This window comes from Adelges cooleyi, unplaced genomic scaffold (genome assembly GCF_023614345.1).
Source record: "Adelges cooleyi isolate 19-005CV unplaced genomic scaffold, UGA_ACOO_1.1 ACOO_flye_CR_arks_rails_tigmint_CR_PRNA_23, whole genome shotgun sequence".
NCBI lineage: Eukaryota > Metazoa > Arthropoda > Insecta > Hemiptera > Adelgidae > Adelges > Adelges cooleyi.
Genome location: NW_026095893.1, coordinates 9,235,607 through 9,260,741, shown reverse-complemented (window position 1 = coordinate 9,260,741; position 25,135 = coordinate 9,235,607). Strand labels below are relative to the sequence as shown.

At 35.1% G+C, this 25,135-nt stretch overlaps 1 protein-coding gene across 2 annotated transcripts in view; it reads left to right on the top strand.

Moving 5' to 3' along the window:
• The window catches only part of LOC126835142 (forkhead box protein O), a 41,976-nt gene extending 16,870 nt beyond the window's left edge, over window positions 1–25,106 (top strand). Inside the window, exons 2-5 of one of the 2 annotated variants that reach the window (XM_050567438.1) lie at window positions 19,574–19,872; window positions 20,276–20,618; window positions 20,713–20,877; window positions 23,199–25,106. In XM_050567438.1, the coding sequence (XP_050423395.1) occupies window positions 19,574–19,872; window positions 20,276–20,618; window positions 20,713–20,877; window positions 23,199–23,264 (873 nt within the window). In that variant the 3' untranslated portion in view covers window positions 23,265–25,106. Of the gene's footprint in view, window positions 1–19,573; window positions 19,873–20,275; window positions 20,619–20,712; window positions 21,032–23,198 lie in introns of both variants that reach the window. The other variant, XM_050567437.1, reaches the window with a different exon arrangement.
• Window positions 25,107–25,135: the final 29 nt, after the last annotated feature.

Here is a 25,135-nt window from a genome sequence, read left to right as displayed (position 1 = left end):
CGGTGACCTCGGCGGGTCCGACAAATTGCGCCGCACTTCCTTCGCGCATTCCACTTTGACGCCAACGGGATAGTTCTTTTTTTTTTGGCTCCGGCCCCAACCAGGCAGCGCGCACCGGACGTTTCCGGCGACTGACGACGGGCTTCGACGAGCAAAGCAACAACCGTGGTCGTTGTGTGGACGGCGGGTTACCGAGGCTGGTAACCGAGGTGTTCGCCTGGCCAACGCGAATTTTCCGTTTTACAATATCGAGTGTCGTTGGTTGCCAAATCGTTTACGGGTTTCATTCCCCCCCTCCCCCTATTCACGAGCAGGACCAACGTACACACCACGGAACCACCTACCTTGGTTTTGCGTTAAATCAGTGGAAAAAAAAAAAAATTTAAAACTTTGTAGCGGTTTAATATTAGAGTAGGTGTGCGCGGCTTATGATAATTATTATATTTTGACGTTTGTCAGAATAAATAAAAACAAAACGGCCGCCACGTGCGTCCCCTGAACACGCCGCCGGCCGTACGAGCGTGGGATTGCGAAATACTTTCTTTGTCAAATCGTATTGTGCCAAATGACAAGCGTTAAATTAACCGTTGAAGATACCCAGTCCATCAGTGCACACGCATAGCAGAGTCGGCAAAATTAGTATTTTAATCATTTATTTTCCTTAAATCTCAATCGAGAACGTTGTGTTTTGTTTAAGCGTTTAACAAGTGGTTTGCGTGTATTTTCGAAAAAAAATTGAACAAATAAAAACAGTTTGACGAGGTTTGGTAAAAAAAAACTAGACCCACTCCCGACTCCGTTGATGGTGGTTGGACATTTTTTTTTTGTATTCTCCAACGACGTTGTTATGAATAGAACGTGAACGATGACAACAAAACGGTTCAGGCACATCACCTGGGCTACGGTTTAAAACGGTATTTTGCTATTTGCCGCCCGCAGAGAAAGAATATACCGCGCACTATTAGGCCGGTCCACACTAGGGCAACATTCATGGCATTTGTCACACGTTTCGCTTTTTTACCGAACGGAAGCAACACGTTGTAACGCCGAATGTTGCCATACGTCACCTTTAGTGTGTTTGAATATCTAAAACTTTGATGAATCTTTGTAAATATAACGACCGTGTCTGTGTTGTGAGTAATAATTTCTAAAGAACGCAATCGCTTTACGTTGTATAGTTACGTTCAATATATCATTATTGAGCACACAAATCATTATTATAAACTGAAAAATTAATACTATATTATCAAAGATACGGCGAATGTGTTGCGTTAATATTGTTCGGATTGATACTTTTTAAAAAAGTTACATTTAACCGATACAGATAAACTGAAAGACTCGTTTCTAATCCGTTCTACTGTAAAAAGGTATTGTACTGAGAAAGTATAATATCATAGTAGAATCCATACAGTCGTCTTATTAAATCTTCATCCGTGGGGATGTCATAGTGTGAGTTTTCATCGAAAAATTCAAAAAATAATTCCCAATAATGATAAGCAGCGGTCAGAAAGATTGTAAATTGTTATTCTGTGAACATGAGGGGTTAAACACATTAAAACAATAGTAATAATATTAATATTACAAAATTCATGACCAAAGCCAGCGGAACCTTCTTTTTTTGTGTCTGCTATTTTTAATTTTTCTCACGGTTGTTCACACTTGGACGATAGGCGGTTTGATGGTATCAACCATTTTCATGGAGTGAGTATTATTAGACGAAGGCGACCGGGTTGTTGTAGCGCTTGGCGTCCAGTACATAACATACAGTCGCTCATAATATGAAACCCATTTTTAAAAAAAAAAATAATTATCAACGACGCTGGGAATTTAAATAGCTCTACTATAATGAGTATGTAGCGTTTATTTTGTAATATCCAAGGTCAAATCATAGTTAGTATTTTTAGATTTATCATTATGAATAGTATTGTTATATTGACCTAGCTCCAGAAAAATACTATTCGGATTTGGCCACTTTTGGTATATTTTACCGAGCGTGTTTCGAATGACTCGTTAGTTTTGGTTAATAAAATATTACTTGTACTTTGATGATTAGGATTAAAACCAGTTTTGTACCAATATTACTGTGTTATTACTGACAATAATATTAATAATATTGTTGTATCATAATATTGTATTATGATTCATTGATGGCGGTGGCAACAATGAACCTGCTGTGTTAGCAGTGGGCCTGTCGGACTACCGCAAAAGTTTTAAATCGCGCACCTAAGTAGATATTCGTGTAAGCAGGAGGTAAACGTGCTGTAGACAAAATACTATTATATGTTTTTGACCGTGCGCCGCGTACCGTGAAAATAATAACAAAAAATATTTACGTTTCAATTTTTTTTCTCAATGAAAATATTATGAACGAACGGGTTCTCTACTACTTGCACTGCACTACTATCGCTACTATATGTATAAATATATGTATATACTTAACGACGTTGCTATGTAGTAAAAAATATCGTTGCGCGAACGCCGCTGTATTTGGGTACATGTGCGCTATTACTATTGTGTTATTTTTATTTAATCTGATGGGAATACCGTTGGGGTCGTATCGTCGTTAGAGAGTACCCACAAATTACGGGTGTATAATACGTTTTAATTTAACGCAATAATTATAATGCTTAGTATTATGTAGCGGTCTTCTAACATTTTTGTGCCAGCCTATAAATACACACATAGTAAGTTCCCAGTGCAAAGCATATCTTATTTTATTTCTCAATATACCACCAGACGTGTTATCCACTTAAAATTTCATGGAATTAATCAGTTATTGTATTTTGATTGTCTTTTTATACAACGTAGTCTCAAATTTTCACACAATTACATCTTTAACCCCCTCCCCAAATACATTTTATGTGGTATAATACCTTGCGTACAATAATAATAACAATTATTTAATACCATCATTTTCAAATGCCAAAAAAAAAAATCAACGTGCCGCCACAATCAAATATTTAAATTATTAGTCTTGAATTTTAATGGTAACTAAAAATTCCTCTTTTTTTTTTTTTGATTTGTGTTACAATTCTTTTACGTAGGCGGTTGATACAATGTTTGATTTTTCGCAAATCAAATTCACCGACGTTTTATAATAAAAGCAAGTGCGCACGTTTTGCCCAAATGGAACATATTTTTATTAATTTTTATTGTGAAAAATACTTTAAGGTTAATATACATATTAGGTCGTAATTTATTTCCCGGCAACGTTAAAACGTGTGTTAAAGCTCAATTCGGCGGGGTTCACATTCTGAACAATTTTTTTGTAGCTTCAATTAAAGTTCAGAAATTATTTTTTTTTCTTGGTCTGTTTTTGAAACAGTTTTTGACACGACTTATAAGGTAGATGGATCGGATAAATAAAAAATGTGTATTATAATAAAATAAAAAACGGGTCGTTTATGTGGTGAAGCCCTGGGGGGTTTTGTCTTCCCGGAACTTTTATTTCACCGTTAAAGACGTAAAAACTGGTGTTTTGGAAATTGCGGTAGCAAAAAAAAAAAAAATACACGCGCCGCCAATTAATTACAATATTATATTCAAAATAATTACATTTTTGGAAACCGGTTTTTTTTTTATTGAAATATTATTTTTTTTTTAACTTATGTATTATAGTAATAACAACAAAAACAACAACAACAACAACAACAATAATAATAATAATAATAATAATACCGCGATAATTGTTTTTTAAATTAATTTTAATAAACTAAACGGCATTCCACATGAGAGACGGAATATATATTACGAATAATTATATTACTGCATACAATGCTTGTTTGTAAATTCGCATAAATGTGTAGCGAATTTATTTTAAGCTCCGGCAATTCGGTCGTTGCTATATTTTTCTTCTGAAAACGATGACTAATCTTTTATTATTATTTTACTTGCAGCATTAAGCTGTTATAAAACCTACTGTTTACTTTTCTGTTTTCATATTTTTTTTTCTTTTTATATTAAAATCTCATTCGGCGCTATATTAAAGTACTATAACTAAATATTTCGTGCATAGTGCTGGGTAACGACAAGTGTGGACGGTGTGCGCCGTATGCGCAAAACGACCGTATCTACAAGTAAAATATTTGCTCAAAGTATGATGTATTCTTCTATATTTAAAATATAGTTTCGGTTCTGTAATGATTATTATTTTAACAGCGATAGCGCACTTTTATACAGCGTATGACGTGTGTATGCGGCAGTCAGCAATGTGTGCGCTATACCTAACTACAAACAACTCGGATCGATTATTATTAATAATAAATAAAAAAAACAGCCTTTTGCTCTTCGACGAGAATATCGGCTTTTGCTTTGTATTCGCCTCCGAAATAATATTATATCTTAACGCTATTGGGGGGGGGGGGGGAAGTTAGTCGGAAAACAAAATTAATCTTGCCTTTGAGGTGCATTTTCTCGTTGGTAAACATCCTGTAACGTTGAAAAAACAAGTAATTTTGTACAAAGCAAGAAATTCTGTAAAATTTCTAGTGAAGTTTTAACGGCATTGATTTTCCCTTCCCCTTCCCTTGTGCTCCGTGATCTTTAGCCCGTTGTTGCGTGTTGAATTGAAATAATTATTCATTCGAATAATTGTTTTATTCGATTAATATTTTGCACAACACTGCGCGTTAAACGTCGGCGCAACTTTTTTTACACCAAATCGTAGAGTAATATTAAAAAGCGGGTTCTTTCTGTTAATACCTAGGAATTATTATATTGCTGGTTCGTGTTGATCTCGTTTCTAGATGCTTTTTTTTAGGAAATATTAGCATCGAGTTCCTCATCCGTACCACCAAGACTCTGATAAGTAGTTGAATAATAATTATTTTTTATAAATCGCTCGCCTATTCCTACTTTATCGACTTTGTGTTTTTCAAGGTTTCGTTATTTATTTATTTTTTATTCCGCAATATATGTATTGATGATAACCGTGTTTGACCACAGTTGTGTTTGAAGATAGACGATTATCTATCGGCTCGGATTTTTTTTTTTAATAAGTAGGTCCCCATCACAATCGTAATAATATTATTATCATTATTACAATAATAATTATAATTTTACGTAATATCGTTAATATAATATTATGTGTACCAAAGCCACGGTCGGAGTGGAGGATCACATTCTTGCTTATTAATGCTTTATATGCAGCATGTTATAAACTCGGCTTTAATAATTTAATTCTTTAACGTTCGGGCTTCGGGGTGTACTATGGACTATTATTGAAGCAGAGAGATCGCGTTATGATATTTGTATAATCTTGTGCATACATTATACATTTTTATTAGTTTCCTGTGTGTGCGAGACTGACCGTAGATTGGCCAGTAGGCCATTGGTGCGGTCTTAAAATAGCCGTGAACAATGTTAAATCGCTTACGTCTCCATTCAAAAATAGTATTTTTCGGTCGTGGGCGCCGTTGTCTTTGTGTTTCTGGGGCAAAGTAGACCTATCTGCTGACCGGACATCCCCTCTGGATTTAATGTGTATTGCTGCACACAAGCAACAAGAATATCCATAATATAATTACCGACTATTTTTCAGTAGAGCAATAATAGAATGTATCTCGAGCACGCAAATAGACTGAACACCGACTATTATAATAATAACAATATTTTTTATAGTTTCGTTATGTGTGACGAGCGCGTGGGAGGTGTTTCGTATCTTTATTTTTTTTAAATTAAATTTAGTGACTGAGAAATTATTTTTTTTGTATGGTATCTAAAGAAATCTATTCGAGTTTGTCTCCGTCCAATTAATTAGTCTGTTTTTGTGTAGAAAAATGCCCCGCCTATTTCCAAACTTCCTATTTAACGTATTTATTCTCGATTGATGCCCATCATGGACATCGACTGCTGTCACTGCAGATTACTAGTTACATGGTTCACTGGCTTTGTATTTTTCGCTTCGCACGTTACACAATTTTCTGTGGTGTGAACCTAAATTTGAACATTTTCTATTGGTTACATAACCTAGTATAAGTCATTAGACATTACTGTAGTATAGCATAGTTTTAGCGCAGTAGTATTGCGACTAATAGACGGCCTACTTGGAATATTAAATTCGGAAAAATTACCTTGAATTTGTAATTTTTACTTGTCAGTTTGGCTCTAGCATCGCAGAGTAAAATTAATGAAACGGTTATTATGGTTAAAAAAAAACAAGTTTTTTTACACACTAAAACGTTCATAATTTTAAACAGCTATAATAAATACTTATCATTCGACGTTAATTGTTTGTTTATTTTTCGTTGTACTCCGTATACCTACCATCGGTTATGCCGGGACTTTGAGCCTCCAATGTTAAGTAAATATCGTCTGTTACACAAGCTCTTATGACATAACAATAATAAAAATAATACTAATATTAAAAACGGTCGTTGTTTTTTCAGTTTGAAAATTAATTAATATAATATTTTAGTGTTCGTATTTTTTTTTCTTCAAATGAATGAATTTATTACAAACAACGTTTTGGTAAATGTCAATAAAAAAAAAAAAATATGTTTGGTTTTTTTTTTTATACGTTAAAAAAACACGCAAAAATTATTTACACGCATTTTAGTCATAAGTTTCGAAAATATTTCTTTTTTCTTAAATTTTATCGTTTTAGGCAGCTGCAAAAAGTACACCGTTCTGCGGACTATATTTTTAGAAATCCCATGCATGCACATTTGACAGCAGCGGCGTTATTGTGTTGGAATTCACCACGATATATTATACATTGCGGCTTTCCGGTTAGGTTTACAAAAGTTATGTGTACAGATTTGTATGCGTACACCCATCCGTTCGTGTATGCACGATCACCGTTTTCGTGTCCTATATAATCCTTTATTAAAATTCGCAAAACCTCTAAACGCGAGTAATGGTTAACCCCCCCCCCACCCACCCCTTCCCACCCTCGGCTCGCATCTTCCCCTATATGGCTTATTTGTAGTAATTGTATGGCCGCCCGCGGTTGTTGCGCAGTTGGTAAATAATATTATTATGTCAAAATAAAATACTGCGAATAAATACATAAATAATACCGCTAAACAATAAATCGAATAAAGCGGCTGCCAGTGTTTTGCCTCGACTGTTGGCCAATGCGGGTTTTTGATAAGAGATAAAAATATGCATATTTTTCTCATAATAATAATAATAATAATACAAACGCTTTCGAAACATTCCTTGATAACGGCGCGGCTGCTGCCATAACGATATTTGTTCCTAGTAACTCGTTAGTTTGTACTGACACTGGCCTACATTATTTTTATTAAATAAACACACACTTGTGTGTGTGTTTATATATACATACATTTTTACGTTACTCTCCCCCCAAAACACTGTTCACGCTTGTATGTATAAATCTATATTCAGTTGCACTAACATATTAATAATTAATAAGTAGCGCATTTGTATGAAATTTATAGATAGAAACAAAATACATGAATATATATTATAGTTGAAAAAAAAACATTTTATTTTTCAAAAAAGGCGGCGGTTCAAAATTTGTTAATGCGCTAGGATGGAAAGGAGTTCTATACGTCATGTATAATCATAGCTGAGTACCTCACCGCGTGTATAGGTGGAGGTACTTTATTATATATATATATGCATATAACCATGTGACCGGCTAGAAGCCGAGTATAATAATAATAATAATATGTAAAAAGAAGAAAACGTTCGGTGCGCGCTTCGACCCGAAACTGGTCCGGCTGGTTTTTTGTGGCGCCGTCTCTGTTAACTGGACTTTCCTAAAACATATCTCCAGGCAAGGACGAGTAGTCGCATAATATTATTATAGGTAGATATACGTGTGTGTGTATAAAAGTGTAAAAAATGTGTTCGAATGGTACATTGCTATGGCGAAACGGCGTTTGCTTTCTCGATCCGGGAAAATGTTTAGCCGGTGCGAAAAGAAAAAACCAAAAAATAAAGACCTATCTCCAACCTCAGACGTGGCTGTTGCGGCCCCACCTTTAAATCCGTACAAGAACACACCTCTCATCACTTTCCTGTTTTTTTTCCATCGTCATCACCACCGTCGCTGTTCATTATCCCATCCCGCGATGACCTAAATCGATAAAATACCGCAAAGTTACACACACTGGCATATCGTTATGTTTATATATCCGTTTGGAAATGTTTTCCCGCGTTTCGAAACTTGACGACGGAATCGATTCGATATTGTTATTAAGCGAACGGACACGGTTTTCCAAAAAAATAGTATAGGTTTTGTTACCTATCATTCCTGTGGTATTGTATGATACGACAAATTTTCCATAAAAAGGTAGGTAATCATATTTTCTGTAAATTATTCACATCAACAATGTTTGACAGACGTCCTGCCATTTCCATCGTCTTTTTGCAAGGTAAACATTTTTATTTCTGGACGCAACTCGACGGTAAAACAATTGTTTACCGACATTCCTTGTATTGAACTACTAAAATTAAATATGTTCTTCCGATTATTAAAATTCTATGTAATATGTCTTATCTACAATTCCCAAATTGTATTTATTTACCTTTATTGTCGGTCTTAAATTTTAGTTTTCTTGAGACACTGTGTTTTTCATAAATTAATCATCGACTCAGCTGTATTTAGAACGACATTACAGACTACAGTACACCACTATGCGTTTTTACGTTTCTGTTCGAGCTAAATGTTCATTGAACACTGAACTCTTTTATAAATATTGTATAATGTCAATTTTGACGGATTTATTTGTGTATGATAAATATTGGGATATGACGGACGCCGCAGAAACTTTGAAATATATTTTTAGGAGGTTTGTTGCACAAAAACACTTACGGTGTACCCCAATCGTCCTGGATACATTATGGTATTGGCCCAATCCTACTGCACACGGTAAGTGCGCGAGCCTCGTCTGGTTTTATTATTATTATTTTTTTTTTATGATCATAAATTATAAGTATTATTATTTTACTTGCGCACAAAACCATTCGTCCGATGGCGCTTGTGGTTTTATGTTGGTCCGCAATGACGATATAAATAATAACGATATAATAATAACAAAATACGTGGCGAATAAGCGCGAAATAAAATATTTTTAAGACGGTCAAAGACCTCGGTTTACTCTTGTAGCCGCGCACGAGTAGAAGAAGGACGATGAGGTTGGCTTGTGTGTGTGTGTGCGCGCGCGCGCCGTATTACTTCTTTTATTATTATTATTTTTTTGTTCATCGGGATTACCTTGCCGCGGGCTACACACACAAACCGCCTACAACAGGTATGCACGGAGCACATTACCTACCATCGGCTTCTCCCGTGCTAATAATAACAGATACGGTAAACCAACGAGCTCAGTACTACGTAGTACGTATATACAGTGTATATACAATAACCAGATTTAAATATATATATACGCACTACATTCGAATTAAGAAATTCATATATTTTTCGACCGATTTATGTTTACTGTGTGTGTATATATAAATAAGTATATCATCTAATTTCGATTCCGTCGCCGGACTAAAGTTAAGCATCAGCAGCCAGCCTTAACCGGTTTCCACATCCTTGTAGTGTGCAGTGAATACTCGAAGCACACATACATATATATATATATATATATATATATATATCGTAAAAGTATAAATAATTGTGTCGGTTGTCGTGATCAGAGAGGAGTGAGAGTTAAGTAGTAGAAATAAAAACGGCTGTTGCTGAATAGGTTTTTTTAATTTTGATTTGAAATGACCCGTCCGTCCCCTTTTTTACATTCTTACTGCATGTACAATTTAGCTTGAGCTGATAAATAAAGCAACCGGAGAGAGATGTGAAATGATTTCCGAGAACGCGAATCAATCGGTTTTTGCTGAATAAATTTGATGAAACGTAGGCCGCAAAGCGAAGAGCTAGTTATTTTCCGGTGTAACAGTTTAATATTGTGATTTATCGTTATACCAATTAATTCATTTTTAAAGATTCTTATATATACAAGTATTCGAATATTTTCTAAAACTAATATCAATATAGCGCCGAGTGTTCAGTAAATCGCATTAACATTGACGGTTGCCTCAGACTTTGTGTAATGTCATAAGCACCTTAATATTATTATAACATTATAGTGTAAATATATCAGTTAAGAAATGACAATTTAAAGAACCTTTAAGCGTTCGTGTGGTTAAAAGCCCTTTTAAAAATTTATGAAAGCATCTTAATGACTAGCTCTCATATTGTTATTTTGTCACGTATATTTAACATGTTATTAAATTTGTAAATGTCCTAAGTGTTTCGGTTGTTTTTTTCTTCCGTTGAATTTTTAGCTTATACATCAGTTTTATAGATTATCATTTACCCTAATCAGTTGAAAATAAGAAATTTGTTATTTCTTAAAAAATAATTGTAATTTACATTTTTTTATAAATATTTGTGATATTTTATAGTATTAACAAATTACTAGTTACCAAGTATTTATTACTAACAGTGTTTACTTTTTTTTTTAATTTTATAGAGCTCTACTACGTATCAACTTTTTAAATTAACTAACTTATTAAATTAACAATTTGTACAACTGGTTTTTGATCAGTCAACATATTCAGCAAATTATTTCTATTTTTAGAGGAGTTAATAAAATATTATAGATGTGTACCATTTAAATTTTAAAAGTTGATAGGGGTCTAAAAAATAATAAAAAACGGTAAATGTTTGATGTCAAACATTGTCTAATCACATAGGGTGAGGAAGGTATTTTCGTAGCATAAGCAATTTCGTGATATAGTTTGTTGATCGTATCGCGTAATTCCCTATTAGAAAATTGTCTTGAAAATCACACTGATTCTTAAAACACAGTTATTTTAACAATCAGTGTGATTTTCAAGACAATTTTTTAATAGGGAATTACGCGATACGATCAACAAACTATATCACGAAATTGCTTATGCCACGAAAATACCTTCCTTCACCCTACATAAAAAACGTGGAATTTTACCGAGATAATCTTTTGAATATTTCGTTTAACATTTTAAAATATAATTTAAAGTAAAATATCTACAAAAAAAAAACTACAAATTTTTAATAACGTTCAAAGAAACTTCAGCATCTTACGTTAAATTAATCATCCCATATATTTATATGTAACTTGCAATATGACGGACGTTAGATATTTTTTTAACGTTTTCACAATAATATTGCCGACCGCGCCCGTTGTCAGATCGTGAGCTATGCGTTTAAAATTCACGGACATTCTTGGCACAAAAAGGGTTCGTGTGCTATTTGGGGATGGCAGGCGGCGTACATATTGTGTGGGGGTTATCCCTTTTTGAAAAATTCTCTTCATATTTCCTTCCAAAACAGCCGGTTCCCAGGGTCGGGTACCCACGTCGCCGGACAATAGCCCTTATGATTAACCCGCGGGGGCGATGGCAGCTGCTGTAGTAGTGTTGCAAAAGGATTTAAAAACCCAGAAAGGAAACCAGTGGGTCTTCATTTAACCGGAACGATGCGAAAAAAAGGGCCTGTCACTGTCCAATGGGAAATTATGGAGAACGCATGTGTGAAAGTCCTGGTGCCCGTCTATGATTTATAATAAATACATAAATTTAATTTAAACGATGGAAGCGGCAGCCTCAAAGGATACATCAGATGCGATGGAAAGGATTTCTGCTCTCATCCATTAAAAACTTATCTGACTTTTGTATAGTACCGATCGACTAACAATCATGGACATTACTGGCGGATTATCGGTGGGGTTTCAATGAACACTGCCCAAAATCTAATTAACGTTGGTCTTCCGTCGTAGTGTGTTTAAAACAATCCGTTATACATTTATCTAATCCTATTTTGACAATGTCAAAATTTTTCAATTCATTTTTTGTAAATGACTTTAGCGTTTAGACGCTCGGTTTTGTGCAAGTCCTTATCGCCGCCCTCTTTTTTGCTACACTCTCCAGATTCGATACCGTTTCGTTTTTTCATGTACATAAAATACTCGATACGTTTGTTTGTGCCTATGTATACGAAACGTGGTCCCGGCGACTGTTATCTATACGGATAGGCGCACTTGAACAATTCGACCACGCCCGTGGATGCGATGTGTGGTGTACCGGTTGCAAAGCCAAAAGCGAGATCGCCATGGAAACCGAATTGATCGGCTAACCTCAATTTACCTCAATTTATAATAGAAACTCGTCAAATCGTGCACGAAAACGACACGTCACATGGTTCGAGGTCGTCTAATTGCGTCCGTTATAGATTCCTATAGAGGATACGTCCGTGTGCGTCTTAATTAACCGAGATGGACTCCAGAGAGACGACTCGTGCGTACGCCCAAGTGTGTAATATTTAGATAATATTCAAAAGTACATTGTACACCCGGCCCGGCTATCTCCTCCGGAGCTGTCGATTTGGATTTCGCGTGCGTGCGTGGCTGCTTTCAATATTCGTATCACTAATATTATTATGATAATTATAAATACTAGATATATTGACATGCGAATACCGCAATTATTATTTATTATACATATTCTACGCGATGATAGATGGGGGAAAAAAAGGGAAGTGGGGCTGAAAAAAATATTAAATTATTTTAGCGCCAGCGTTTGCGTGACGAGAAACTCGCGCCTTCGTACATTAGCATTCATATTAATGTGTGTGTGTGTGTGTGAGTACTCGCCACCGATTATTACCATACAGAATATTATTATACATATGTATATTATTAAAATGACAGCTTGTGTGCGCATAAAAAAAAAGTAGTGGTGGACGCCGAAGGTCCCCGAAGGACGACCGGTTTGCCCCGTATACTTGTCATTTTCCTACAGGCAGCGCGACCGGCGCGACAGTCAACATTGTTCGTTGGCAGTTTCTTGCCTCGTGGATTACTCATTTAAAATATTATATATTATAATCCTCGTATGTTAAACATAGTACTGCGGTGGATTAATTATTGTAAATCGTAGACAATGCCCGTGTACAATACGCCGCTCCTTTTGATTTTTTTTTACCGCCATATTAAATCCAGAAATGTAGGCATTCCGTCCTTACTGAATAGTGTTGCCAATAATAATGTTAATTATCGGTACGTTTAATCGGCGGTACTCTACAACAATGGCTAGAGATACGATTTCACGTTTCGATATTGTATAGGAGAGGAAGCGTAGGCGGCGGATCCGCCCGCACTCGCCTAACCAAGCGAATCGTTTCTTCACATCTATGTGCGCGCGTGTAATAATAAGTACACGAAGAGATAGATGGGAATGCGGATATTGTGTTATTATGGTGACGTAGGCAAAACTATTTCCATCGCCGCCGTCGGTAGGTAGGGGTTTTACATTTTTATTAATTACTCGCAGCTATTACATTATTATTAATAACCGTGTTAATACTCCATGGGCCGTTTTACGTTTTGAACATAACACATTTGTAAACGTCTTCCGCTAAAGCTTTTGAAAATACTTAATTATGTTTTCGTCATGGCCGAGAAAAATGAGCCCTTAAGCCTGCGGCGGTGGTCGCTCGCTCGATACAGGAAAACGATGGAGCAAACTGAACAGATTCTCTGTTCTATAATTGTGTACACCATCGGTCAATCGTGCGCTGTCGTCTTATACATAACCAGAACCTCCATATTATAGACTACTTACATATAACCCGAAACACAGGCGGGACGAAGAGGAGAATGTTTTCGTGTAGTTTCGAGACTTAAATGCAAAATAAAACCGCTGTCAAATTACGGGCACGTAACTCAAAAACGAATTCTACCTACTGTAGAAATTAAATCACGAGAAACCCAACAAAATATAGGGGCTATGCTACGGTAATAAAACAAAAAAAAAACCTGTCAAGATGAAAAGATACGTTCGACTGGTACATAAAAAATAGTGCGATCTTCTGGATTTTTGAGCTAGAAAGCCGAAATTGTCAACATAATTTATTTAGTTCCACCAACTTCATAAACTGTACAAATTACAGACGAATCTCCATCAGAGTTAAACCCAATCACTCGATCATCACCAAGCTTTTATGAGTTCATCTAGACAACCAAACAAACACATACTAGTACATTTTTAGGAAAAAATTCTAGTCCGCCTTGTCGCTATGGACATAAATAGACGAACAGAATGCCCCGTTGTTTTATTTTTGATAAGAATATACATATTATATTGGTCTAATTCCCATCCCTAAGTACAAAAAACAAATTCTCCAGGGAATCGCAGCAATTTGAAATTGACCAACGTTTTTCGATTTGGACGCGATCAAACTATAAAAAATATTATAATAATACGTCTAAACTCTAAATAAACTACGATTTCGATTTAATACAATTTGCAATAATGTTAGTGTGTGTGTGTGTGTGTATTTTTTCCTGTAAGTATGTGCAAAAAGTGCGGCGCAATACTAATCACTAGGATTTGCCAACTGATTAGTCGTTGCGTCATTGGACGGGCGCGGTGGTTTTGGTGGCCTCTTCAAGGTCTCCCTCGTTGTATACAATAATAACGCGTACTATAATAGTAACGTGGTGTAAGCTTGTGTCAAACCGCGTTCGCTGAGAACACGTCAACGCTTCCATTATTCGGTATACCGCGGATTACACATATAAACACACACACACACACATATATATATTTGTGCACTTGTATTTGATCGTATATGAAAAACTATATAAACGGTTGTCGAGTACACCGTGTGCGCTGCGGCCTTTTAAAGCACGACCTAAAAAAATGCTGCTGCAAAAATGAAAATCTATGGAAACATGTGTAGAGTGTTCATCGTCATTTTGTATGAAATTTAACATGCACGCTCCATAATAATAATGTCAACTCTTTATTTCACAAATCTATCCTACCGTAGAGCCAGGCGCCGATTGAAATATGTAAATGAATAGGGTGGACGAACACGGTTGTATGGGGTTTTATATTCTAAGAACTAGAATCATTTTAATCGTTTGATTATCTTCACGGAATAATAGTTATAAAGTTGGATCATCTGTATTATTATTTTTAATATAGCGACATAGTAGTTAGAAAAACTAATTAAATAGTTGGCCTGACTGTTTATTTATGTGTTCCAACTTTACATTTTATCGTGTCCCATTTTTAACTACATATTTTTATCCGCACTTAATGATAAAGTATGCTTGTAAAATAAAACCAATCAAAATAATAGAGATTAGTCAATGAACGGGTCTCGTCCGGAACCCAGATAAGTTCACTGAATCAAAAATAATTTGTAAAATAAATAATAAGAATATATAACTAATGTTATTTCATATAATATTTATCCATATAAAAAATGCGGGTTGTACATTTTTGAGTCACTACAATTTTAGTTTTAGTCAAATTTACCTATTTAATTAACACATTTTTTATTTATTATTTGATAAATAGTATTAGCATTAAATTTATCGATATATACTTAAATTAATAAAAATTCACAATTAATTGTATCTGTGCAAAACAACAAGCGGTTACCAGGATTTTAGTAATTGGTTTAATTTGTTGAAATTAACAACGTTTTTATATTTAAATTGATAAATTCTTTATTTGGAGTTTGCTGATGAAAGTGTTAATAAACAAGAGTGATACTGTTGGATTTACTTGAAGGATTTGGTTCATTGTTTATTGCCTTGCGGTTAATGTTGTGAGTGTGCACAAGCATAATATACAAGGAAGTAGTACTGGATACATGTTTCGTGTATTACAATTATTGCGTACAACATATAAGGTTTTCGGCTTGCCTCATCAACGGTGCTTGCTGCTGATTAGTCGTTTATAAGGTTTTTTTTCTCTGCTCTCCTGCAATATCGTTTCAATGACTTAATTCAACCGACTACATTACATTGTGCAGCGTCTATTGTTTGGCTGAAGTAGTATAATTACATTTAGTGTACACATTTAATACTACCGCACGGAAAATGCAAATACCCCGCGATGTGTATGACATTTTTTTATTCATTCTCAACACGGAAGTAACATTTCGGCGGTAAAACACGACATCGTTACTCTTGTAATAAAACACGTGAGAATAATTACCTGCTGAGTATTATTTTATCTGTTCAAATGTTTCATTTATTGTCGCGTTCAGTTAACTCCCTTCGTAAATCGCCTTGTTGGTCAAAACGACATCACTATATCAAAATTAAAGCTAAAACTAAAAACAATTAAATTATTATATTTTTAATTAAATTTAATAAATGTATTAACAAATAATTGAGGTGACTAACGACGGGTTAATAACCGGTGGTGTCATAATATTTAATAGGTAATAGTATTTTCCATCGAACCCTGTGCATTTGCTATTGTGTTTCTTTCTGTTCCACAATAATTATGTTGTACCATTACCAACGGTTACACCATTTACCATACGTCATGATTCATGAAGCTTTGGGTAGATTTTTTTACTTTAAAAATCGCTAAACGCGTTGTAGAATGATATAAAACATGCCGATCTCTGTGTAATCTATGAATAACAGGAGGACTACGCTACCGGATGTTTGTTTCTACCGATTTAACGATACGCGTCCAAAAGATTATTATTGTTTGTTTTTTTTAATATAATATAATTTATAATTTTCAAAATAAATAAACAAAAATTCCTCGACCAAAATACTTATAGAGAGCGAAAAAAGGAATAACAAAATCGCAGTACCGCTTCTCTGCGCACTTGGCAATACGTATTAAACTACTTATATTTTATATTTGCCAAACGAACCATGCCGTGGTGCCGTATATAGACGAGATAGGTGCCTAATACATATGTATACATCGTGCTGATAATATTAATATGATTAAATATTAATCGATACCCGATGGGGATTTATCGATCCGATTCGTTAGCGTGCAAGTAGAAATTAACTTTATCTAATTCGACGATGATCGCATACAGGCAACCAGTTATGCTAAATAAAGAAATCTTATATTATTAAATGCACTTAAATAAAAGATGGCCGGTTCTCCTAATGCAAATAAAATGCAGATACAATATTCCACACCGCGTATCGATTTCATAGAATGCAGCCGTCTTTCTTTTTTAATACGATTCAAAGATTTCAATTAAATTAGAGAAGTTTTTAATTTCAATATCAAAGCGGCTTTTTTTTAGAAAAATAGAACACTTTTCACTGCCGTTCGACAGTAATGTATTGAGCAACATGTCTATCCGTCGTGTGCCTAACTACTAGCTACTTTCGCTTATAATTGTATTGTATCCGCTTATTTCTGAATCTGCCGGGCTGAGACGGACTGCGGGTGTTGATCTAGTACATTTTATACTGACGTGAAACAAAACAAAAAGTTTTTCAGTAACAGAATATTATTATGGGTTATATAAGTTGGACTAATACTATTATTATTAATTAGTTCCTAAACGCGCGTACGACTTCCCAATGTCGAACATAATGATTAATTTTGGCAATTTTTTTTCAAGTCATAATAGTTAATCCTTTTGCTGCGGATGACTAAAAAGGTACATGACCCGGTTTCGCTAGAACTAGTTAATTGTAATTGAATGGCTTACAAATTTGGAATCTCGCCGTGATACTTAATATTATTATTATTATTATTATTGTTGTTGTAGCTCTTGTCTGTCATTCCTACGATCATTATGCATCGCGCTACAGATCAGATGGCCTCTCAGCTGTCTAGCGTCCTAAAAAAACTTCTATCGTTATTTACCTATTAACAATGTTAATAATTAGAAGATAGACGGACGTTCCATTTTTAAACGTTAGTTTGTGATCCTAAATCCGTCGTTGATTGACCTATCTCGGGTTTATCGTATGCCACAGAGGTCGGCACCGAATGCGACGAATAATTAAGTATTATACAGTCAAATGGCAACATATTAATGTTGGAAAGCAGTCCAACCGATGCACCTTAACGCAGAGCGTAGATCTTTCACTTAACCCTCGTTAGAAGTCGACTCAGACTAATGCACTATTGCGCGTTATATTCCATTTACCCGTTAAATTCCGCATCCGCTTTTTATCTCTGAACTCGTGTTTGGACATCTACATCTCACGAAATCAGCTTCGCATCGAAGCTAAAATTGACAATATTACTATATTATAGTATGTTTGTAATCAACTGAGATTAGTCCGTATACAGTACAATAACATTTTTGTGTGCATCGTTTTTTAATCGGAGTTCACCGTTCAACATGTGTATACAGGGTGATTCTTTTATCACGAACCAGTCAATATCTCACTGGGTTTAATTAATAATTAACATTTTTTTTCTTTATATTGTTTTTATACAATGTGATCTCAATTTTGTTTGTTTTTAGCCCCCTCCCAACTTAGATTTATTGATAGCAACTTTTGAAAATTAAATGGTAACGTATATATTGTATTACCTTTTTAAATAGAGAATAATGTATTACACATTTTGACTGGTCGATAACCAATTTCAGATAACTATTTTTGAAGTTATAAGAGTTTAAAAACTAGGATGGGAGGGGAAGTGGAGTGTAGTATTATTTTTATCTGCGCGCATTTCCCAACCACACAAAATTGAGATCGCATTATATAAAAACAATATGAAAAAAAAAATGTTAATTATTAATTAAACCCAGTGAGATATTGACTGGTTCGTGATAAAAGAATTACCCTGTATAGATGTGTGCGTAACTTTTTTTTTTTTGTAAATATGCCCGTCCTTTGGAGTGTGTTAAAGAGCAGGGCAAACAGTTATTGACAGGAGTTCTCGTTGTCAACAATTCGTGTGTGTGTCTAACATTTTAGTACAAATCTTTTGATCGTGTATTGATAAGAAACAAGTGTAACGTATAAACAGCGTGCATCGTAGTTAATATATATGTATGAAACAAAAAAACCTATACTGGCGCCGGCCGCCAGAATTGGTGTGATGTATTTGCTCGTTAAATACAATGATGTTCCCTTAAATTTCGTATACGGTATACCGCTGCGGTGCTTTGTATACGGCTGATTGTAGGATCACGTTCAAGGTTTACCTTGGTTTAAGCCATCAATTTTGTTATAACTTATGATAATCTCCAGGCCAAATACTCTCATACGCCTGGACTTCTCCGAAATTACGCCGTATAGAACACAAAGTTAACCTACAAAAAAAAAATGTATATATATATTTATTTCTAAAAAAATCAGTTGACTGTTAGCGCGTCTCTTTAATAAAACGCATATTTATCTCCTCGCCTACGTGTGTGAAGTTAGCCCCCCCTCCACATTATCAAAATCAATCCAAACCAATTGTAAGTAATTGTAACCACGTTATAAAAATGTGTAACTTCTTACTTTCCGAGAAAAACGCAAATTTAAAAACTTACCCCAGCCCCTCCCTATTTTGTCCAAATAGTTCTCGGCTTGTTTTTTTTCTCTATAGTTTATATCATAATAGCGTAGAGCCGAATTTTACAGTGATCGTGCTATCGATCAGTGCGTTATAGTAACGATAATAATAATAATATTATTATTATTGTTGTGCTAAACGATCATTAAAAAAGTGTGTAGGCCGTTTGTATGTAAATAATTTATATTTAATGACACTCAAGCTCGTGCGCGCACTTAAACACTTGTAAAAATAATGACCCAAACGGCCTACCGTTGTAAATGCGCCACGAGTAATGTTTATTAACAACCTACATGTAATCTGTTTACAGAACTCTATACGTCACAATCTGTCGTTGCACAGCCGTTTCGAGAAGATCCAAAACGAGGGCACGGGCAAGTCTTCTTGGTGGCAGATCAACCACAACGCCAGCAAAACGACCGGGAAGTCAAGGCGTCGTGCCACTTCCATGGAAACGCCCAAGTTTGAAAAAAGACGCGGTCGCGTCAAGAAGGTCGTGGAAGCCATCAGAAACGGTTTACACCCGGAGAACACGCCTAGTCCTAGTTCTTCCGTCTCAGAAAATTCAGACATGATACCCGTGTCACCACTAAGGGGATTTCAGTTCAGGTCAGTAGTTTTCGAAAACTAAACGAAAAATCGGTCCGATTTTAGGATTCCACTATTATAACTTTTAATTCATTATTTCGAATTTCCGCACAAAGGTTACATACAAACTATTCGCATGACATTAATGCGATTACTGGTTGGGATACTATAACGATATCATTATTACGTTGACAAATAGTTTACATTGTTGATGCGCCCATTCGATCCAGTTACATCCATCATTTGAGTATATATTCCTCGGAAAGTCTATGATGACCTCGAGACAAAGGGATTAGAAATTGGTAGCGTTTGACGATAATCTTCGAAAGGGGTCTAATTATTCTGTTAAATATCTTGTGTGTGTAATTAGCATTTATATATATATATATATATATATGTGTATATTTGTATTTTTCAAATACAGTCCAGACTTCAGAGGACGAGCGTCGTCTAACGCTTCTTCCACCGGCCGATTGTCGCCGATATTCAGCGAACAGCTAAGTACAGCCGATTACGGCCTCGACTCTGTAGCGGAACAGGGCCAAGCCGACCAGCTGGCCGGCACGTTAGCGCAGACCGTCCGTCTGTCACAGCCCCTGCAACCATTGGAAAGCTACAGAGACGTGTTCTTGGACAACCGTCCGCCCCCTCCACCCTATAGCAGTCTACCGTTCCAGTCTTGTCCCATACACGGTTACCAAGGATGTTCGTGCTTCAACTTGAATCAACTCAACTCGGAAAACAACACGACTCCATACATCAAACAGGTAAACCATAGCGACCGTTAACCGCCTACCGCGGACGGTTCGATACTAAGTACCTAGATACTAATATTGTGACCCCTGGTTGTTGGGTTTATAGGAGGACTACAGCGATTACATCGATAATCAGCCGGACGACAACATGCCGGCAACGGTGGTCGGGCAGATCATGGGCACGTCGCATTTGTCACTCGACGACCTCAGCATAAACTTGGACAAGTTCACCCCGGTGGAATGTAATGTGGACGAGGTGCTTAACCACGAGGTCAGCTTGGGTGGTTGCTTAGACTTCAACAACTTTAATCCGCCCGCCCAACCGCAACCGACCGTGGCTACGACGCAAACACTGGCGTCCGTCAGCCACGATCAGTCTCCGTTCACCTCTGGTCATCATTGGGTACATTGAACGTGTCTAGTAGGTTCGTGTCTCATTTGTGGTCAATACTAAATTTTCCTGTCCGTTTTACGACTACCCCTCTCCCTTGTTTTTCTCTCCGACTTAGCTAGGTTGTCGATTTTTGCCTATAAACTGGTTGGATGAGTTAAATGACACTTACGTCTTCTTCTATTCTTGATCGAACGTAGATGCATTTTACATAAATAATGTTATCCGTATTAAAATGATTTGACATCTCGGTTTATCGAGTGACTTTTGTTTTGATAGTTATAACCATTGATTTGTTTTATAATTTTAATCAAAGATATAATATTTTATACGGTTTATGGCCCGCCTCTTTCTAATAGTTAACATGAATAAACCAAACGCCCTACAAACTGAAAATGGAGAACACAACTGCGGGTGGGTCGCCTTTTTTCACAAATTGTCAAACCCGGAACGAAGTAATTCATCTAGACTTCGGATTATGTTTTCATACGTTTGAGACACTTCCGGGGATGTTGACTTTATGTATGCGAGATCGTTTGTAACCCAATAGTCGGCTTTATGCGGGGGTATCAGTAATTTCGTTTAATAGACCCGTCGATGCTGCAGCTGTCTGCTTAGGGTACACCCACTAAAATCGCGTTGCTTCGAACCTCCGGACAAGTGGCAACGACTACGCGCAAGTTGTCAAATTTACACATAGCATCACCCGTGATACAACCATAACGTGTCGTAAGTCATGTGTCAATAAAAATTAATTCATATCATTACTAGTTTAATTAATTTGTGTAGTGCCCCCTCTAGGCCGGACGCAAAAAAAATCATAACACCTGTTCTCGTTACAGACGCACTCCGGTTTTTCTTAATAATATTTTTACTTGTTTTAATTACATAAGTTAAATTTGTTGTGTGCTTTTCTCGATTTTGAAGGAGAAGATATTTGAACTATTTGAATATTTGGTCCAATAAAAATAGCTTTCAAGTACGATGAAAATACCGTGGTCCAAAATCAAACAAAAATAACCTATTTCCGAGCGTTACCCGTAATGGCGCAGGCAAAAAACGTGTGTTTTGGTAGAAAATGATATTATAATTTTTTCGTTATAATTTTGATGTCGACGATGTTGAAAGAATCAAATACATTATGTTATTAACGTCGGGGTCGGTACAGGGTTCACCGGGCGATCGCAGTCAGAGGCGTGCTCATGACGTACCTCTGGCGTTTTTCACATGGTTTCAATAATTGTTGCTATTAGTATAAACAATATTTCAATCGCTATCGGAGCGGTTACGATGATAAGAACGACCATTAACGGCTAAGAAGTAGCTGTACTCCTTCCTTCGACCTCTCTCGGTCAGTCGGTCGTCGTGTCCACGACGTGTGCACGGTGTATTTTTTTCCCTACCCATTTGCTTTTAATAGTAATACACCGATATTACACATTATGATATATTGAAATACGACTTCGGAGAATGCCGAATGAACATCACGCTTAGGCGCTCGTCTAATCTCTTATAATACCTCCGATAATAATCGTTTTCTCTGGTTGCATCGCCGTTATCACGCTTTCTATTGGCACCGCTAATGATCAACGGAATTCTCTCTCAGTCCTGTGACGACCGTGTGTATGTATTTGTCGCAGTTGTGACTTGTCTTGCCCTCCAGCGCGACGGCTCTGTATATTATTATTATTATTATTATGCACTCTAGCCAACCCATATGTGAAATTACTCCGAGTGACACACATACACGGCTTTTGCAAACAGCTTTCCCACAAACCGAGACGTTTACTTACCACCGTGTTTTGAAATGTCCACGTGCCGTTGGTATTTTTGGTCAGTTACACTGTTACACCTCTCTCCCTCCTTTTTCCCTGTCTCTATCTCTCTCTTTCTCTGTTCGTCCGATTATGACGCAAAAAGTATAAATCCTATGTTTTGCTTTCTTAAAGCGAAAAATTATTTTATATCACGTTTTCGACAGTAACAGTAGTTTCGCCTCAGGCTCCTGCATTATTAATGTTATCGTTATCCTCGATACAATCACACGGTCACGGAGTACCTAGTTGTTATCAGACCGGTGTTTAAAATTAAACAAAAAGTACTTTATTTAAAAAAAAAGGGATTTGGCGGAATACATTGTTTTTCTTTTAGCGCTATAAGTAATTAATTGATTATGATCGTGTTTTTACTTTTGATTTCAGTTCAATCGCAACGAGATTATCCGCCATAATATAAGATATTCACAGGGAGACGGCTCGGGTCTATGAAAAACTATGGTTCTTAGCATCGTGTCTCCCAATTAATTAGTTTAAAAAAAATTATGTGTATATTATATATATATATATATTTACACAAAATATTGTTATTAGTTTGTTGCCGTTATATTCACAGTGTAATTTATAAAAAGGAAAATACGTTGAAATACTAAACAAGTCTTAAATACGCTATACATTTATAGTTATACGTTAAGTTTGACTTTGTGTTCGTTTTTTAACTATTTTATACATCCTACTGTACACTTTAGTTATGCTAAATTTAATAATATATTATATATGTATATATCATATTGTATGAGTGTAATATGATTTTGTTAACATAGTCTAATATTTGTTGTAGTTTTAAAGCATATTGTAACCACTGAATATCATGTTGTTATTTAGATATTTTATATAATTATTGTTATACTTGTACAAGTATACATTAAAAGTGTTTTTCAAATCAGCTGGCTATTGGCGCTCAAGTAATGCCACGTGGTAGCTGTAATAATAAAAAAAATAATAATTTACTCATTGTAGCGTGTAAGTTTGGATTGTTTGTAAATACGTTTGCTCGGCCACAAACAACAGTTTAGTCTTAAATATGAATAACACACGTATTACATACACCTTTTTACTTTTCACATTCATTTTTAATACGATTGATGATTTTTGTATACACGTTTTTAATCTGATTTTCATTTGTATATAATATTTATGTATAATATAATTATTGTAAAATAAGCTTTGCTTATACAACCTTTATAATGTAAAAAACATGTTTACATTTGTTTATCAATTGTGCATTAGTAACATGCTTTTTAGACAAAACTATAATAAATTAATGTGTCCCGTTATAAAATGTTAAATACAATTTTGTGCCATACATGTACACACTTTTAATTTTTTTTTTACAAATACAAATAATACAAATAGTAGACTACTTTTTTTTCATAACACTGTAAGTCTTTTTAATAGTTCTACAGCTGTTATTAAAAGAGATTGTACACAAATGAAACGTGCATAACAATGTTTTTTTTGTCTTTGAAATGAATATGCCAGTGCCTTATGATCTCAAAAAGATATACCTCTAAAGCAAACGTTATTTACGTAATTATTTTATATTGTGTACTTTACAAATACATTTATAATGTGTTTTGGGAAAGGGTGATCAGTGTAAAGAAAAACTTATGTATGTAACTGATTCAACAAGGGCTAGTGGCATTGTCTAAACAAGATCACCCTGAATAATATGTGTATATGTACGTATAAATAAAACTAAATCAATACTTAATTGATATTTACATATTGTATTTGATATACAAAAGGTTAATGGATGTGTAAAAATATATTATTATTATTATTATTATTATAACTGTCTTTTTGTAAATACAACGACGAGAGTGTAGACATTTTGTTTGTTTGTTTTTTTTTTTGCACAATTGTTATCCGTTTCAAGCTCAATATGTATAAACAATTTTAGTGTGCTTAAAAAAATGTGATAAGTTTAATTTCGGGAGAATTATATTTGTACAAGGTATATAGTTGAAATGGAAGAATGTATTTTTTTTTTAACGCTAATGAAAGTGATAAATAGAATAATTTTGTTTTAGCTATTCTATTATTAAACTAAATGAAATGATATTGTCAACATTTTATAAGATCAATAATATTATTATTATTATTTGTTATGTTGTGTCTATTAAAAATAATTAACGACAAACCGTAAAGAGATTAATTAAACTTTTGGAAACGTGTAATATTATTACTGTTGTTGCTTCATTTTAAAACGTGTCAATTTAAAACGGATTATTTATTGTTACGAATTTGTGGATAATTTAATTAGCTGATATTTATTTGTTTTTTTTTTGTCATTTCGTAAT